A 17,660-nucleotide genomic window follows, 5' to 3' on the forward strand; every position below is an offset into this window, starting at 1 on the left:
TCTAACTTATTATCATGGAGACTACATTTTCGTGATATCACCAGAGTGGTCAGGCCTACTTAATGAATTCAAAGATAGTACCATATAGCCCTGATGTAGAGCACGGCCATTGCTTGTACAAAATTAACCAAATTCCCAATGTAAAATTAAAACACTATTCATTATAAGGATTACAGGTTTAAGTTTGCGCTTCAGGAGAAAAAAAGACTTGTTTTATGTAAAATAATCATTATCATGTTTCAGAAATATCCCAAAGTGCTTAGCATACAACAATAAAGCCCTCAAGCTTTGCTCTAGTGGTTTACAGTATCACTTGAAGCCCTTGATTGTAATTACTCTTTTGTATTGTTCAGCTATGAGTCATACTCATGGGAAAGAGAACAGCAGAATAGCCATGCATCAGATTTTGTCACAACGTAAAGAGAAGGCCATGATGTGTTATGACATGGGTTACTCTGTTGAATCTAAGTATTTGGTAAAAAAAAACAATAAAACGTCTCCAAATAATTTCAGATCTGTCCATTCTCATTCATTTTAAAATGTAATTGTATTTTTGGTGCATGTCACTCAAGCACTGTTTAAATCCCTTTCTGATGATGAATCTCATTTCTAACATTTCACTGATTTTGAAGTAATTCATTTGCCAATAAAGATTATGCATTCCCCTTTATGCAAGTAACCAAACCTTCATTACAGTTTACAGTAATGTGCATCATAGATTCTAAGGTTAGGGTATATTTTGGTTGTCCACCCAAATGTGGCTTGCTGGTTTATTTGTTGTGGAGTCAAGATCCTGGTTCTGCAATGTCTGTGGCTCTTCTCTAATGATGGAGTTTAATGGATATGGGCCTGCAGCTGACCCTCGGTATAGTTTACAAGAGGAGGAGGAGGAAGATGATGATGAAAGAGAATGGTGTTGTACAGTTGACTGCATTAATAGCAGCCCTCTAACTCCTTCTGCTGCAGCAAGTGGTGAATTGACAGGTACGAGTGAAACTGAAAGCCAGCATCTATCTATCTATCTATCAAACCGGAGGCGCGTGGCAGCTTTTAATAAGTCAGTAACAAAGTGTATTGAATTTGAGTTATCACTTTTTGCCAAGTCCAAAACAGAACAAGGGCAGGTTAGAGGGCACGCTCATAGCTTGATGTTTGCTTTGCTGCTGATGAAAAATATTGTTGTTGGAAATCTAAATAGCTAATGCCCTTGCATCATAACACACAGAAGTATATGTTGAAAATAAGCGCGCATCTATTTTTTCACCAAAAAAAAACTTTTGATGTCCGATTTACATTTTAGAAATTTCTGGTTATCCCTCTCAAAAGCTCGTCCAAAATTGGGTGATTAAACCTTAATTTAATCCTATACACTTGGTCAAGTTGCACAAAAAAGCTGCAGGTAAACATGCCTTGGCATTATTGATCATTATATAAAGAAGGAAATGGATGATTTATTAACACTTTGTGTATTTTGTATCTATGTCAGGACTTTTCAGAAATTGCTTCTGGCAGGTTTATAAGGTGTATGGATTCGGTTCTACTTTGTAATTCTAGCCTCAATGATGGACCATATATGCCACCAGCCTTTTACCTACATTACCAGTGGCATTCCTGCCCTTGAGGAGCTTCAAAGGTTCCTTGGTTGATTCTTGGTCCCTTTAGCAACAGCGCTGCCTCATTAATATTACAGTGCTACTGCCAACATTCAGGCTTGTGTCATGTGGGGCCGCATAAAGGCAGCATCTGAGTAGTTAGAACTGCCAGGCCAAATAATTTGGTATTTCTTAAGATGACTCATTATCCAGCATCTAATTGCAAAATTAATAGCTGAGTAACCCAATATTTTACTGTTTCAAAAAATGCCTTTTGACACCCAAGTACAGGCATGAATTTACTTACCTCAGATACTCATAAAATGTACATATTTGTAATGCCACATGCCACTTCTGCCTGCAAAGCCATCCTCTCATTGGTGAGACAACATTACCCATTGATGATAGCTGCACTGAACATATTGGGCACCCAATAGTATATTTTTCTAACAGACAGGCCCAGCTATATAACACAACAATGACACTGTCACAAGTATATTGTGATATTGGGCCTGCCTCCTGAATAAATATCATAGGCATGATTTTGACCCCGAGCCAGAAAGGGGGCAGGGGGGTCAAATTGCGGATGGGAAACCCGGAAGTACGGGTTTCCCAGATGTCCTTACGATTTTGATGTAAGGAAGTCTTTTACTTTTTTTTGTCGGTTTGCTGTCCATCTGGCCGGTCTGATTGACAGGCTGGTCTCAGTCGGACAGGAGAGCAGCCAGGGAGAGGACATGTTCTGGTAAGTCTTCAGGTGAGTCTTTGATTGTATGGATGGGGGGCATGGGGGCATAGGTGGGCACGGGGGCATAGGTGGGCACGGGACATGGGGCACCAATGGGCATGGGGGACACGAGGGCGAGAGTCAGTCACGGTGGGAGGGATCGGGGATCAGTCACGGTGGGGGGCTGTCGGGATCGGGGGTCATCGCGGGGGTCCGCGATCGTGGTGGGGGATGTAGGAGATCGGGGGGGGGTCCGCAATCATTGGGGGGGGAGTCGGAGATCGTGGGGGGGGTTTGGAGATGAGTACGCTGGCGTAGATCGCGGTAGGGGATGTAGGAGATCGGGGGGGGGGGGGGGTCCGCAATCATTGGGGGGGGAGTCGGAGATCGTGGGGGGTTTGGAGATGAGTACGCTGGCGTAGATCGCGGTAGGGGATGTAGGAGATCGGGGTGGGGGGGGCGGTCCGCAATCATTGGGGGGGGTTGCTGCAGGTAGGCTTGTTGGGCCTGGGGGAAGCACTCCTGCTCCTCCGGGCCCACAAACTGTGCCAGAAAGGCACCTACCTGTTAGTTTCGGGCCTTCTCGCCTCCTTTCACGTGGCGTGAAGGAGAACGCCCGGGAATCCCGGTCCCCAAGGGTTGAAATTGGAAACTCTGCAAAAATGGAGGCCTGCAGCCTCCTTGAAAGGTTTTAATCACCATCCCGCCTCCATGAAAACCGGAAATGGGCGGGTTGGAGACGGGTTGGGGGCGGATCTCAAATGGTTGCGATTTTGAATGCCCCCCCCCCCCGACCCTAACCCAACTGTTCTTCAATGTTAAAATCGCGCCCCTTGTCTGGATGCCAATGGCTTTTCTTCTCATGTCACGCATAACACCACGGCAACAATACTAGTGACAAAAATAATAAAACACAATATTGCATTGGATCCGTTTTTTTTAATCATTCAACTTTACTGCACAGGCACGACAGGCCGAATGGCCTCCTTCTGTGCTGTAAGATTCTATGATTTTATTCATCTTACTCCTGATATCCCTCCTTATGGTGTCCCTCCTGTGGTTAAGTGACTTTTTTTTATCCTGCGTGAGCTTACATAGTGGGTGTTGTCAGGCTATTGCAGCGTAAGTCTGATCTCTTCCTCAAAGGACATCTACGCCAACGTACTCTGCAGCAGGAATCACTGGACAGTGTTCAGGAATGGGAGCCCTGATTTTTATGCTACCTAGGTTAAGGGTACTGAGGTCAATTATAATGCCTCTACTACGGCTCCCGCTGCGATCGGGTAACTCAGCAGGATCAGTACCACACCATTTACCAATTGAGCCATCAAAGGTGCTTTTGTTCCTTAAAATTTTCAGGAGCAAGATTAGAAAACTTTTCTACACACAAAGGGTGGTAGAAGTTTGGAACTCTCTTCCGCAAATGGCAATTGATACTAGCTCAATTGCTAAATTTAAGTCTGAGATAGATATCTTTTTGGCAACCAAAGGTATTAAGGAATATGGACCAAAGGCGGGTATATGGAGTTCGATCACAGATCAGCCATGATCTTATCAAATGGCGGAGCAGGCACGAGGGACTGAATGGCCTACTCCTGTTCCTATGTTCCTAAGAACTAAGACTTTTTTTTAAGAAACACTGAACTTGCAAGCAAAGTCATTTTAAACATTTTATTAAAAATTGTTGCGAAGCCAAAATGAACGTCCAAGACCTATAGTACAGGACATCAGCAAGGTGGAAAAGAGGAAAAGAGATGGGGAGGTAATTCAGGAAATAGAGGCTATTACAGTTGTGAGTTCTGTCACAATTCAAATTGTAAAATTGTTTCTATAATTTTATGATCTATCTATAGGATGTGACTGGTCACTTTAATTTTCTTCTCTCTGGGTTCAGGTACCATCCACGTTCTGTAAGTGTGGCTGCAAAATTGCATTAAGAGAATACAAGATCCAGAGGTGACTCAGCTGTCCATTATTGCAATGACACTAGTTGATATGTTAATGCTTTTTAATTGCAAAAGTGTTGCTCTCACCAGAAGCACTTCCTGATAACTATCTACCTAGTTATCAGTCTGCTGTCTCCAGCAGATATTATCAGTTTGTGTGGCTGGAGATAAGCTTCTGGGAAACCAACCCCCATTTCTTTGAGCCTCTTGTGAGGGTGTAAAACATCTTTTTGATTTCTTTTGTCCGAGTTCAATCTTCACATCAAAGAAAGGTGGAGGAGGTCTTGAGGCAGGCATCTGAGGGGGTAGGCCACTGATACTTTCAAGTCCACTTGACAGCTTGGTAGCCAGAAGCTACTACGGGCAATTTTAATCCTACCTGCCCGGCGGAAACTGGGAAGGTGGGCAGTTAAAATCGGCCAGGTGATTTACCCGCTGACATCCTGCTGTCTTCAACTTTAACCTGCTCTTCTGAGAAGGGAGCAAGAGCCCCCACCTGAAGGCAACTGCTTAAATATGTAGGTCACGGTCCGATGATGTCATCTAGCTCCAAATGCAATTTTAACTCTGTTCTGAGCAGGGAAGCCTCTGCAAGACCAGAAGAGGTTATTTGAGGTAAGTTTTTTTTTACTTTCCTTGTGGGGCCAGGAGGAGGTGGAATACTTCTTTGAGTCCTACAAGGACAGTTTAGGCCTCCCCTGTCTCGGGCTTCCCCCCTACCCGTGACTTACCTGAGTGCCGGCGAGCTTCTCTCTGGTGCAGGCCGGCAGGCTCCTGCCACCCTAACGTCCGCTTCCGCCCGCTGGCCAGCTGCAGTTTCCCACCCGTCTCAGTGGGCAGCTGAACGGCTGCATGCAGGTGAGGCCCGGGAGTTAAAATCGTCTGGGCCTCACACTGCCAAGACCGGGGCGGGGGGAGGGGTTTGGCACTTCTGCCCCTCCTGACCCCACAAAAATAAATAAAAGCTTACTTTTCTGGGCTCCTCTTCGGGCTGGGTCACCAGCTGAAATTGGGCAGGATGTGTACGGTACACACTAGCCCCAGTTTGATCCTAAAATGGCGATCGGGATCCTATGTACACCACAGGACCATGATTTGCATATTAAGGTGGCCTACCGCCTGAAACTGTCGCCGCTTCAGCTGCCCCGTGGGTCGACCCCTTTGAAGATAGTGATGTTTGGAGCGCCGGCGTACACAGGGCGGTTAGCCAAATTTGGGCAGCTACCGCTCCGTTTATGCCACGTGGCCCAAGTTAAAATCTAACCCTGTGTCTTCCCTTGTGATGCTCCAATTTTTCAGTAGACCGACTGTGAACGCTTTAGTGAGACAAGGCCAGAGACAAATCATTAAGCTGCTTTATTTTACAGCCACTAAATGTATGTACAGAGTAACAGTTATAATCAAATCTCACCTTAATCCAATTCACTTCCGTTCCCTCCTTGTGAACGAGAAAAATATTCACTTTTCTTGGACGGCCTTTTCCTCTGGAACCTGGCCAGCTATCCAAGCCAAGGTCAGCATTCTTCTTAAAGGAGACCCCCCCCCCCCACCTCCCTTGGACCTTAATGGCCTCCTTCTCAGCAGACCTCACCAAATGATTGATCTTGAACAAGACTTTTCCCTCCTTTTTGTTACTTTCGAACATAAAAAGTTAAGGGCTGCTGTCCTCCGACTTCCTCCCCATTCACTGATCCACCAGTAGGCCCGTCAACAATCTGTCTACTCCCCAAAGAACAGATTCTCGACAGACACCCCATGCTTGGGGTCAAATGAATAGTCATCCTAATTATAATAGGTGTAGATGTTTGTAGGAAGTATGAAACAAGGCAATAAATTACCTATTGGGGGTTAAATTTGGGAGCAGCCATTTTTACATATGCAAATAGTCTAATGCCTGCTTCAGGCGTGGGTAAAAGATGCCTCTTGTTTATCCTTACCCAATATGGCGGACAGCGCACTTCCGTGTGCGCACGCTTCTTGCCCGCCATTTTGGTACCTTAGGAGGCCGCATTGCTCCTGAAAAACGAGCGACGTACAACCTGATTTAATCCCCAATTTCCTCCAGTTGTTGCGTCAATGCATGGTTCATTAATATGTAATCTCCTCTTTGTCCTGGCAGCTGTAGCATACGGCTGGCTGTAAGGAGAATTTTGAACCCGTGTGAACACACTTTAATTTAAAACACAACCCTTAAATGTAATTCACTTCCAAAACCTTTCTGTGAAAAAATGGTCAAAAATCCTAAAAAGTGACACTTGCGCTTAGTCGGGACCATTCAGTTGTGAGAATTAATATTTGTTGACTGTCTTCTTGCTCTGCACTGTTCGTGGCTGCTCTACTCCATTCTTTCCCGCTCTAGGAAGAGGGGGCCAAGTCACATTCTTTTTATAACTTGAAAATAAACTTGAGGAAGTTTTTCTTCTTTGAGAAAAATAGTTGAAATTTCAATGCTGGAATGCAACATTGGAAGCTTATAAGAGTTGTACATGGAAACAAAACGCTTTCTGATTGGAAGTATATGTTACATACGAACATACGAAATAAGAGCAGGATTAGGCCATTCAGCCCCTCGAGCCTGCCCTGCCATTTGATAAGATCATGGCTGATCTGATTGTGACCTCAACCCTACTTTCCCGTCTACCGACTATAACCTTTGACTCTCTTGTTACTCAGGCATCTATCTAACTCAGCCTTAAAAATATTCAATGACCCTGCCTCCACCGCTCTCTCGGGAAGGGAGTTCCACAGACTCACGACCCTCTGAGAGAAAACATTTCTCCTCATCTCCGTCTTAAATGGGAGTCCCCTTATGTTTAAACTGTGGCCCCTAGTTCTAGTCTCTCCCACAAGGGGAAACATCCCCTCAGCATCATGTTCAGACATAGATGCACATGGATGATGGGAAATGCTGTTTCATTAGTGATACGACAATTTAAAATGTCTGACTTTGTCCTGAGTTAACTTTGTCCTGAGTTAACTGAAAAGGAAACATTTGGAGGGCTACGGGGAAAGAGCAGGGGTGTGGGACTAATTAGATAGCTCTTTCAAAGCGCCAGCACAGGCACGATGGGCCGAATGACTACAATTGTCTTCATTTTCCCTTTTCTCTCCAGTCCCTTATGTTTTTCCCCTCTTCTACTTTCTGCTGCATGTGACCCTTCTAAATGAGGAGCGCTATATTAAGCACATGTTCTTGGTGTCTTGACCTATTATAGTTGTTCTTCATCCGACTAACCAACTCTTCACCCACATTCAAAGTTTTGATATTAATTTCCTCAAGTTATAAAATTTTGTCTTGGTGATTTGACAGTTGAAGTCAGAAAACATCCTTGCCAAAAAGTGAGTAATTTAAAAATTGTTTTTGTAGAATTGCCTCTGACGTCGGTGAAAGCCTTCAGGGATTTGAAATATCCTGGACGTCTGATTCAACATCAAATATAACACTTTTGTTGCACAAAAAAATCTCAAAAATCTTTTGATTGCTCGGAATTGCAGATTTGTTTACCCCTGGAGTCAATGTCATCTCACCCCTGGAACCAGAACTTTCAATCCAGTCCAGGCAGATAATGAATCATTATGGTGCAGATCTGTTTTTTCTTTCACTCCTCATACAGTGTTACAGTTCCATGGGTGTCAGCTGTCCTGCACTATCTCACTCAAGTGAGTTTAGGCAGTGAGTATCAGTAGGTTTCTTTGGCTGTGATGGGGAGGAAGACCCTGGTCTTATCATCATCTGATATTCACATACACGGGAAGACCTTGATTTTGTGCGACAGTGTAAAACGAGCGACAGCGAGGCAGCAGCTCGTTTTACGTCTCTCCCCATTGACTTCAATGGAAATAAAAATGAGGAGAGATGTAAAACGAGCTGCCGACTCGCTATCACCCGTTTTACACTATCGCACAAAGTCAAGGTCTACCCCATACTTTCTAACACGTCATGAGATTGTGGTCAGGTTGTGACAACTCTGGCCCTATTTTTTTCTCATCCTTAGCCAAAGTATGCAGGGGCCAACTGTAGTGCCCTACTGCCACCATGGCTGAGATCAACTAACTCAGCACAGGTCACACATTGAACTAGGAACCTTCCTGTCTGTTTAACAGTATCACGCTGAGCAGTGCATCTACCAAGTGAGCCCATTGAGTTTAAATATTCTAAATGAAATATAGCTGAGCAGCTATAGTACCCAACAAAAGTAAGTTCCAAGTATAAAATTTTAACAGTAGTTAGCACAAACAGACACTATTTCACCAGGGTTGCTGAAGGTACCATTAATTTAGAATTAAGTAAGGGAGTGTGATTTAAAATAGCATACTAGTACATTTGGGCCGTGTAGGCCACGGCATCTCTCCCTGATGATGTAGTTTGGTTTGAAGTAGTTTATCAGGATAAATAAAATGGGAATTCTGGATTGCAGTGCTACTATAAAGTACCTGACCAGAACTGTGGCTGGGCACAAAGTATAGAGTTGTTCCATCCCTTACCTCAGTGAGCACATTCACACAGAAACATTCATCTCTAGCCCCATGATGGTGCTATTGCAATAAAGGTATTGAATAGGTTACACAAGGATGGTTTTCAGAACACTGGTGACAACAGAGAAACAATTGCAAGATTACACATGCATAGTTATTTAAAAGTTGTGATCATGACTTTTGCCTTCTGACTGAAAAATGCTGATTTCAGGAAAAGGTCCATACAGACCAGTAATACAAACACCATATTGCCTGTACATTTGGTCAGAAAGATATAGCATCTAGTAGCATCACGTGGTGTTTGCATTCACTACTTGCAACATTTTGGCTTTGAAGGACCCTTGAAACAATTATCTCCAGAGGTGGTTCATAGAATTATACAGCACAGAAGGAGGCCATTCGGCCCCTCGTACCTGTGCCGGTTCTTTGAAAGAGCTATGTAATTAGTCCCACTCCCCTGTTCTTTCCTCATAGCCCTGCAATTTTTCCTTTTCAAGTCTATATTCAATTTCCTTTTTAAAGTTACTATTGAAACTGCTTCCACCAACCTTTCAGACAGTGCATTCCAGATCATAATAACTTGTTCTTGGTTCTTCTGGAGGCACAGTTGCCAAAGTTGGGCTGCTGTTGGTAGCTGTTGGTAGCTGTGTTGCTATGAAAAAGAATATTAAACTGAAAATCATAGAATCATAGAATGGTTACAGCACAGAAGGGGACCATTTGGCCCGTTGAGCCCGTGCTGGCTCTCTGCAAGAGCAATCCAGCTAGTCCCAGTCCCCCGCTCTTTCCTGTAGCCCTACAAATGTTTCCCTTCATGTACTTATCCAATTCCCTTTTGAAAGCCACAATTGAATCTGCCTCCACCACCCTTTCAGGCAGTGCATTCCAGATCATAACCAGTTGCTGCGTAAAAAAGTTTCTCCTCATGTCACCTTTGATTCTTTTGCTAATCATCTTAAATCTGCGTCCCTTGGTTCTCGATCCTTTCGCCAATGGGAACAGTTTCTCTCTATCTACTCTGTATAGACCCCACATGATTTTGAATACCTCTATCAAATCTCCTCTCAACCTCCTCTGCTCTAAGAAGAACCACCCCAGCTTCTCCAGTCTATCCACGTAACTGAAGTCCCTCATCCCTGGAATCATTCTAGTAAATCTTTTCTGCATCCTCTCTAAGGCCTTTGCATCCTTCCTAAAGTCCGGTGCCCAGAATTGGACACAATACTCTAGTTGCGGCTGAACCAGTGTTTTATAAAGGTTCATCATAACCTCCTTGCTTTTGTACTCTATGGGCTCGATGTTACCAGGGCTGCGGGTGCGCGGCGGGGGGGCTACCACGCGCCCAGCGAAATCAGTCTGCCCCCGCGCGCGATCGCAGCCTAATTGGATCCACTTACCTGGTCTTCCGGGGTCCCCACTGCTGATCTGCGCGTCGGGTGGACTGCGCATGCGCAGTAAGGTCTGTCAGCTGGAGGAGCTCTATTTAAAGGGGCAGTCCTCTACTGACAGATGCAGCAACAAATAGCAAAAATTACAGCATGGAGCAGCCCAGGGGGAAGGCTGCTCCCAGTTTAATGATGCCTTACTCCAGGTATCATTAGATGGGATGAGGAGGAGGGGGAGGACAGAGATCTTCCCCCCGGCGGGCAGGGGGAAGCGGCCTGCCTCTGCCACCAGGAAGGCCTGGCTCGAGGTGACAGAGGAGGTCACCTGCACCACCAACATATCGCCCACCTGCATACAGTGCAGGAGGCGCTGCAATGACCTAAGTAGGTCAGCCAAAGTGAGTACACTTACTCATTCCCCTACACTCCATCTGCCACATCACCGCCCCCACCCCACATCTCCTTCTGCACTGCCAACACTACTCTGTCACATCACCCCTCACACCCACTCAAACCTCATCCTCATCTTATCTGCACTTACTCACCTCGCCAGTACTCATCCCACCACTACCACTCAACCCAATCCTCATACAATCTCATGGCTCTATCTCATACTCACCCTCTCATGCATCTCTTTCACGGTCAGCCTCACTCAACCTGCCACTACCTGTGCTGCAGCCACAGGGCATGCATCACATATGTGCAGTAGGAAGCGTAAGGCAAACATGTCATGAGCATGAAGGGGATGCACAAGGGTGTTTGAGGGTTTGTCATGGTTTTTACTTCTATTGATTTCTGACCAACTCACATCACATATATTGGCACCACTACTGCCACGTCTTTGCGAATCTTGTCTGGTTTGTGCAATAATGCCCTTTCCTGAGGATCACAATGAAGACCCACACCTGATGCCACCCATTGTGTCACTGCAGAGTGGGTGTAGGTGTATTTGCAGGGCTCTTTTGTGCTGACGGCTGAGCGATGTCGACGATGTCCCCGGTGGCACCCTGGAAGGATGCGGAGGAGAAGTTGTTGAGGGCAGTGGTGACTTTGACAGCGACAGGTAAGAAGATGGTGCTCGGGCCAGCCAGGAGCAGCTCGGCATGAAGGAGGCTGCAGATGTCCACGACTACATGTCGAGTGACTCTGAGCCTCCGTGTGCACTGCTGCTCAGAGAGGTCCATGAAGCTGAGCCTCGGTCTGTAGACCCTGTGGCGAGGGTAGTGCCCTCTGCGACACATCTCTCTCTGTGGTTGCCCTCCCTCCTGCTGTGCAGGTGGATGTGTCACAGCACTGTGTTGTGGATCTCCACATGTCAGGGGTGGACGGCGTGGCCGGCGAGGCTGGTGATGATGTTCGCCCTCCGAGGAGGTCATGACTGCAGCTACGGCGGCCCCCATCCGGAAGATGTACATCTGAGGGGGTCCGCAAGGTAGGTACATGTCTCTGGACCCCAGGGTAAGTGTGCAAGTTGGTGAATTTGATTGTCAGGAGGAGGGTGGTGGAGGCCAAACTTTGTCCCAAGTGACAGAGTGGCCCCCTGCAATGAGTGAGGGTCTCCCCCCCACCCCACACCTGTCAAATGGACCTTTGCAGCTGCCACAGACTGATGGCTGCAACACGTCCATTTCAACTGGGAGTGTTTCCCCCAGTATGAGAAACAGTCCCAGTTGTTTCTAAAATCCCACCCCTCCTGAAATATTCCCTTAATCAGGTCTGTTAATGACCTGAAATAGCAATGTAAATAGTCTTAAGTGGCACCCCGCTGGCTTTAATTGCCTGCGGGAGTCCCACATGCGGGGGCTGCGCGCACACGTCGGCGCGTCTGTGGGGAACCCGGAAGTGGGCGGGTTGGAGCCGGGCTCCGAACCCGCTCTGGGATTCCCCGATTTTCGGAGCCCCCCGCCAGGAACGCACCCGATAGTGGGTGCTAAAATGAAGCCCTATGCCTCTATTTATAAAGCCCAGAATCCCATATGCTTTTTTAACCACTTTCTCAACCTGTCCTGCCACCTTCAATGATGTGTGCACATACACCCCCAGGTCTCTCCGTTCCTGCACCCCCTTTAGAATTGTACCGTTTAGTTTATATTACCTCTCCTCATTTTTCCTACCAAAATGTATCACTTCGCACTTCTCTGCACTAAATTTCATCTGCCACGTGTCCGCCCATTCCACCAGCCTGTCTATGTCCTCTTGAAGTCTATTACTATCCTCATCGCTGTTTACTACACTTCCAAGTTTTGTGTCTTCTGCAGATTTTGACATTGTGCCCTGTACACCCAAGTCCAAGTCATTAATATATATCAAGAAAAGCAGTGGTCCTAATACCAACCCCTGGGGAACACCAGTGTATACCTCCCTCCAGTCCGAAAAACAACCATTCACCACTACTCTCTGTTTCCTGTCACGTAGCCAATTTTGTATCCATGCTGCCACTGCCCCTTTTATTCCATGGGCTTCAACTTTGCTGACAAGCCTATTATGTTATACTATTAAATGCCTTTTGAAAGTCCATAAACACCACATCAACCCTCTTTGCCTTTACAAATCCGTGCTGGCTTTCCTTAATTAATCCACACTTGTCCAAGTGACTGTTAATTTTGTCCTAGATTATCGTTTCTAAAAGCTTCCACACCACCAAGGTTAAACTGTAGTTGCTGGGTTTATCCTTACACTATTTTTGAACAAGGGTGTAACATTTGCAATTCTCTAGTCCTCTGGCACTGCTCCCATATCTAAGGATGTTTTGAAGATTATGGCCAGTATATCCGCAATTTCCACCCTTACTTCCCTCAGCAACCTAGGTTGAATCCCATCCAGACCTGGTGACTTATCTATTTTAAGTACAGCTAGCATTTCTAGTACCACCTCTTTATCAATTTTTAGCCCATCCAGTATCTCAATTACCTCCTCTTTTACTGTGACTTTGGCAGCATCTTCTTCCTTGGTAAAGATAGATACAAAGTACTCATTTAGTACCTTAGCCATACCCTCTGATTCCATGAGTAGGTCTCCTTTTTGGTCCCTAATTTTTATTTTATTCGTTCACGTGATGTGGGCGTCGCTGGCGAGGCCAGCATTTATTGCCCATCCCTAATTGCCTTCGAGAAGGTGGTGGTGAGCCGTCTTCTTGAACCGCTGCAGTCCGTGTGGTGACGGTTCTCCCACAGTGCTGTTAGGAAGGGAGTTCCAGGATTTTGACCCAGCGACAATGAAGGAACGGCGATATATTTCCAAGTCGGGATGGTGTGTGACTTGGAGGGGAATGTGCAGGTGGTGTTGTTCCCATGCGCCTGCTGCTCTTGTCCTTCTAGGTGGTAGAGGTCGCGGGTTTGGGAGGTGCTGTCGAAGAAGCCTTGGCGAGTTGCTGCAGTGCATCCTATGGATGGTGCACACTGCAGCCACAGTGCGCCGGTGGTGAAGGGAGTGAATGTTTAGGGTGGTGGATGGGATGCCAATCAAGCGGGCTGCTTTATCTTGGATGGTGTCGAGCTTCTTGAGTGTTGTTGGAGCTGCACTCATCCAGGCAAGTGGAGAGTATTCCATCACACTCCTGACTTGTGCCTTGTAGATGGTGGAAAGGCTTTGGGGAGTCAGGAGGTGAGTCACTCGCCGCAGAATACCCAGCCTCTGACCTGCTCTCGTAGCCACAGTATTTATATGGCTGGTCCAGTTAAGTTTCTGGTCAATGGTGACCCCCAGGATGTTGATGGTGGGAGATTCGGCGATGGTAATGCCGTTGAATGTCAAGGGGAGGTGGTTAGACTCTCTCTTGTTGGAGATGGTCATTGCCTGGCACTTATCTGGCGCGAATGTTACTTGCCACTTATGAGCCCAAGCCTGGATGTTGTCCAGGTCTTGCTGCACGCGGGCTCGGACTGCTTCATTATCTGAGGGGTTGCGAATGGAACTGAACGCTGTGCAGTCATCAGCGAACATCCCCATTTCTGACCTTATGATGGAGGGAAGGTCATTGATGAAGCAGCTGAAGATGGTTGGGCCGAGGACACTGCCCTGAGGCACTCCTGCAGCAATGCCCTGGGGCTGAGATGATTGGCCTCCAACAACCACTACCATCTTCCTTTGTGCTAGGTATGACTCCAGCCACTGGAGAGTTTTCCCCCTGATTCCCATTGACTTCAATTTTACTAGGGCTCCTTGGTGCCACACTCGGTCAAATGCTGCCTTGATGTCAAGGGCAGTCACTCTCACCTCACCTCTGGAATTCAGTTCTTTTGTCCATGTTTGGACCGAGGCTGTAATGAGGTCTGGAGCCGAGTGGTCCTGGCGGAATCCAAACTGAGCATCGGTGAGCAGGTTATTGGTGAGTAAGTGCCGCTTGATAGCACTGTCGACGACACCTTCCATCACTTTGCTGATGATTGAGAGTAGACTGATGGGGCGGTAATTGGCCAGATTGGATTTGTCCTGCTTTTTGTGGACAGGACATACCTGGGCAATTTTCCACATTGTCGGGTAGATGCCAGTGTTGTAGCTGTACTGGAACAGCTTGGCTAGAGGCGCTGCTAGTTCTGGAGCACAAGTCTTCAGCACTACAGCTGGGATGTTGTCGGGGCCCATAGCCTTTGCTGTATCCAGTGCACTCAGCCGTTTCTTGATATCACGTGGAGTGAATCGAATTGGCCGAAGACTGGCTTCCGTGATGGTGGGGATATCGGGAGGAGGCTGAGATGGATCATCCACTCGGCACTTCTGGCTGAAGATGGTTGCAAACGCTTCAGCCTTGTCTTTTGCACTCACGTGCTGGACTCCGCCATCATTGAGGATGGGGATGTTTGCAGAGCCTCCTCCTCCCGTTAGTTGTTTAATTGTCCACCACCATTCACAACTGGATGTGGCAGGACTGCAGAGCTTTGATCTGATCCGTTGGTTGTGGAATCGCTTAGCTCTGTCTATAGCATGTTGCTTCCGCTGTTTAGCATGCATGTAGTCCTGAGTTGCAGCTTCACCAGGTTGGCACCTCATTTTTAGGTATGCCTGGTGCTGCTCCTGGCATGCTCTTCTACACTCCTCATTGAACCAGGGTTGATCCCCTGGCTTGTTGGTAATGGTAGAGTGAGGAATATGCCGGGCCATGAGGTTACAGATTGTGCTGGAATACAATTCTGCTGCTGCTGATGGCCCACAGCGCCTCATGGATGCCCAGTTTTGAGCTGCTAGATCCATTCTGAATCTATCCCATTTAGCACGGTGGTAGTGCCACACAACACGTTGGATGGTGTCCTCAGTGCGAAGACGGGACTTCATCTCCACGAGGACTGTGCGGTGGTCACTCCTACCAATACTGTCATGGACAGATGCATTTGCGACAGGTAGATTGGTGAGGACGAGGTCAAGTAAGTTTTTCCCTCGTGTTGGTTCGCTCACCACCTGCCGCAGGCCCAGTCTAGCAGCTATGTCCTTCAGGTCTCAGCCAGCTGTGGTGCTACCGAGCCACTCTTGGTGATGGACATTGAAGTCCCCCACCCAGAGTAGATTTTGTGCCCTTGCTACCCTCAGTGCTTCCTCCAAGTGGTGCTCAACATGGAGGAGGACTGATTCATCAGCTGAGGGAGGACGGTAGGTGGTAATCAGCAGGAGGTTTCCTTGCCCATGTTTGACCTGATGCCATGAGATTTCATGGGGTCCAGAGTCAATGTTGAGGACTCCCAGGGCCACTCCCTCCTGACTGTATATCACAGTACCGCCACCTCTGGTCGGTCTGTCCTGCCGGTGGGACAGGACATACCCAGGGATGGTGACGGAAGAGTCTGGGACGTTGGCTGAAAGATATGATTCTGTGAGTATGGCTATGTCAGGCTGTTGCTTGACTAGTCTGTGGGACAGCTCTCCCAATTTTGGCACAAGTCCCCAGATGTTAGTAAGGAGGACCTTGCAGGGTCGACTGGGTTTGGTGTTTTGCCGTTGTCGTGTCTGGTGCCTAGTGGTCCGTCCAGTTTTATTCTTATTATGACTTTTCGTAGCGAGATTTTACAACTGAGTGGCTTGCTGGGCCATTTCAGAATCAACCACATTGCTGTGGGTCTGGAGTCACATATAGGCCAGACCGGGTAAGGACGGCAGGTTTCCTCCCCTAAAGGACATTAGTGAACCAGATGGGTTTTTACGACAATCCGGTCGTTTCATGGCCATCATTACTGATACTAGTATTTTGATTCCAGATTTTTATTTGATTAATTGAATTTAATTTAAATTCGCCAGCTGCCGTGGCAGGATTTGAACTCATGACTCTGGATTTTAGTCCAGGCCTCTGGATTACCATCTCAGTAGCATAACCACTATGCTACCGTACCCTCTTACTACCTTTTACTACCCGTTTGCTATTTATATGCCTATAGAACATTTTTGGATTTCCTTTTATGTTTGTCCGCTAGTCTATTCTCATACTCTCTCTTTGCCTCTCTTATTTCCTTTTTCACTTCCCCTTTCAACTTTCTATATTCAGCCTGGTTCTCACTTGTATTATCAACCTGACATCTGTCGTACACCCCCTTTTTCTGCTTCATATTACTCTCTATCTCTTTTGTCATCCAGGGAGCTCTGGCTTTGGTTGCCCTACCTTTTCCCCTTGTGGGATTGTACCTAGACCACACCCGAACCATCTCCTCTTTAAAGGCCTTCCATTACTCGATTACATTTTTTGCCTGCCAATCTTTGATTCCAATTTACCTGAGACAGATCGGTTCTCAACCCACTGAAATTGGCCCTCCTCCAATTAAGTATTTTTACTCTAGATTGCTCCTTGTCCTTTTCCATAGCTAATCTAAACCTTATGATACTATGATCACTGTTCCCTAAATGTTCCCCCACTGACACTTGCTCCACTTGACCCACCTCATTCCCCAGAACCAGATCCAGCAATGCCTCCTTCCTCGTTGGGCCAGAAACGTACTGATCAAGAAAGTTCTCCTGAATACAACTCAGAAATCTTCTCCCTCTCTGTCCTTTACACTATTACTATCCCAGTCTATATTAGGATAATTGTAAACAATTTTACAACACCAAGTTATAGTCCAGCAATTTTATTTTAAATTCACAAGCTTTCGGAGATTTTCTCCTTCCTCAGGCAAATGTTTCAAGAGCTCCTTGAAGCCTACGCATTTATACATATAGAACAATACATGGTGTTTACAGACTGCCCCTGCAACTGCCCGTTGCCAAGGCAATCACCGTGTTCAGACAGAGAGGTGTCACCTGCAGAACCCCCGAATACACATTCAACAAAAAAACAAACAGGGAAAAAAAACAGAGAAAAAAAACACAGAGAGAGGCAGAAACATCCGGAAGGCAGAGAGAGCCAGCAAATGACCCATTATATTAAAAACAGATAACATTTGTTCGCTGGTGGGGTAACGCGTAGCGTGACATGAACCCAAGATCCCGGTTGAGGCCGTCCTCATGGGTGCGGAACTTGGCTATATTAGGATAATTGAAGTCCCCCATTATCACTACTCTATGGTTCTTGCACCTCTCTGTAATTTCCCTGCAAATTTGTTCCTTTATATCCTTT

The 17,660-nt window shown here is 46.6% G+C and overlaps 1 protein-coding gene across 1 annotated transcript in view; it reads left to right on the forward strand.

Moving 5' to 3' along the window:
• The first annotated feature begins 778 nt into the window (after positions 1 to 778).
• The window catches only part of poli (polymerase (DNA directed) iota), a 58,818-nt gene continuing 41,936 nt past the window's right edge, over positions 779 to 17,660 (forward strand). Inside the window, exon 1 of the mRNA XM_067983648.1 lies at positions 779 to 984. Within this exon, the coding sequence (XP_067839749.1) occupies positions 825 to 984 (160 nt within the window). The 5' untranslated portion in view covers positions 779 to 824. The remainder of the gene's footprint in view (positions 985 to 17,660) is intronic.

This window comes from Heptranchias perlo, chromosome 1 (genome assembly GCF_035084215.1).
Source record: "Heptranchias perlo isolate sHepPer1 chromosome 1, sHepPer1.hap1, whole genome shotgun sequence".
Taxonomy (NCBI): Eukaryota; Metazoa; Chordata; class Chondrichthyes; order Hexanchiformes; family Hexanchidae; genus Heptranchias; species Heptranchias perlo.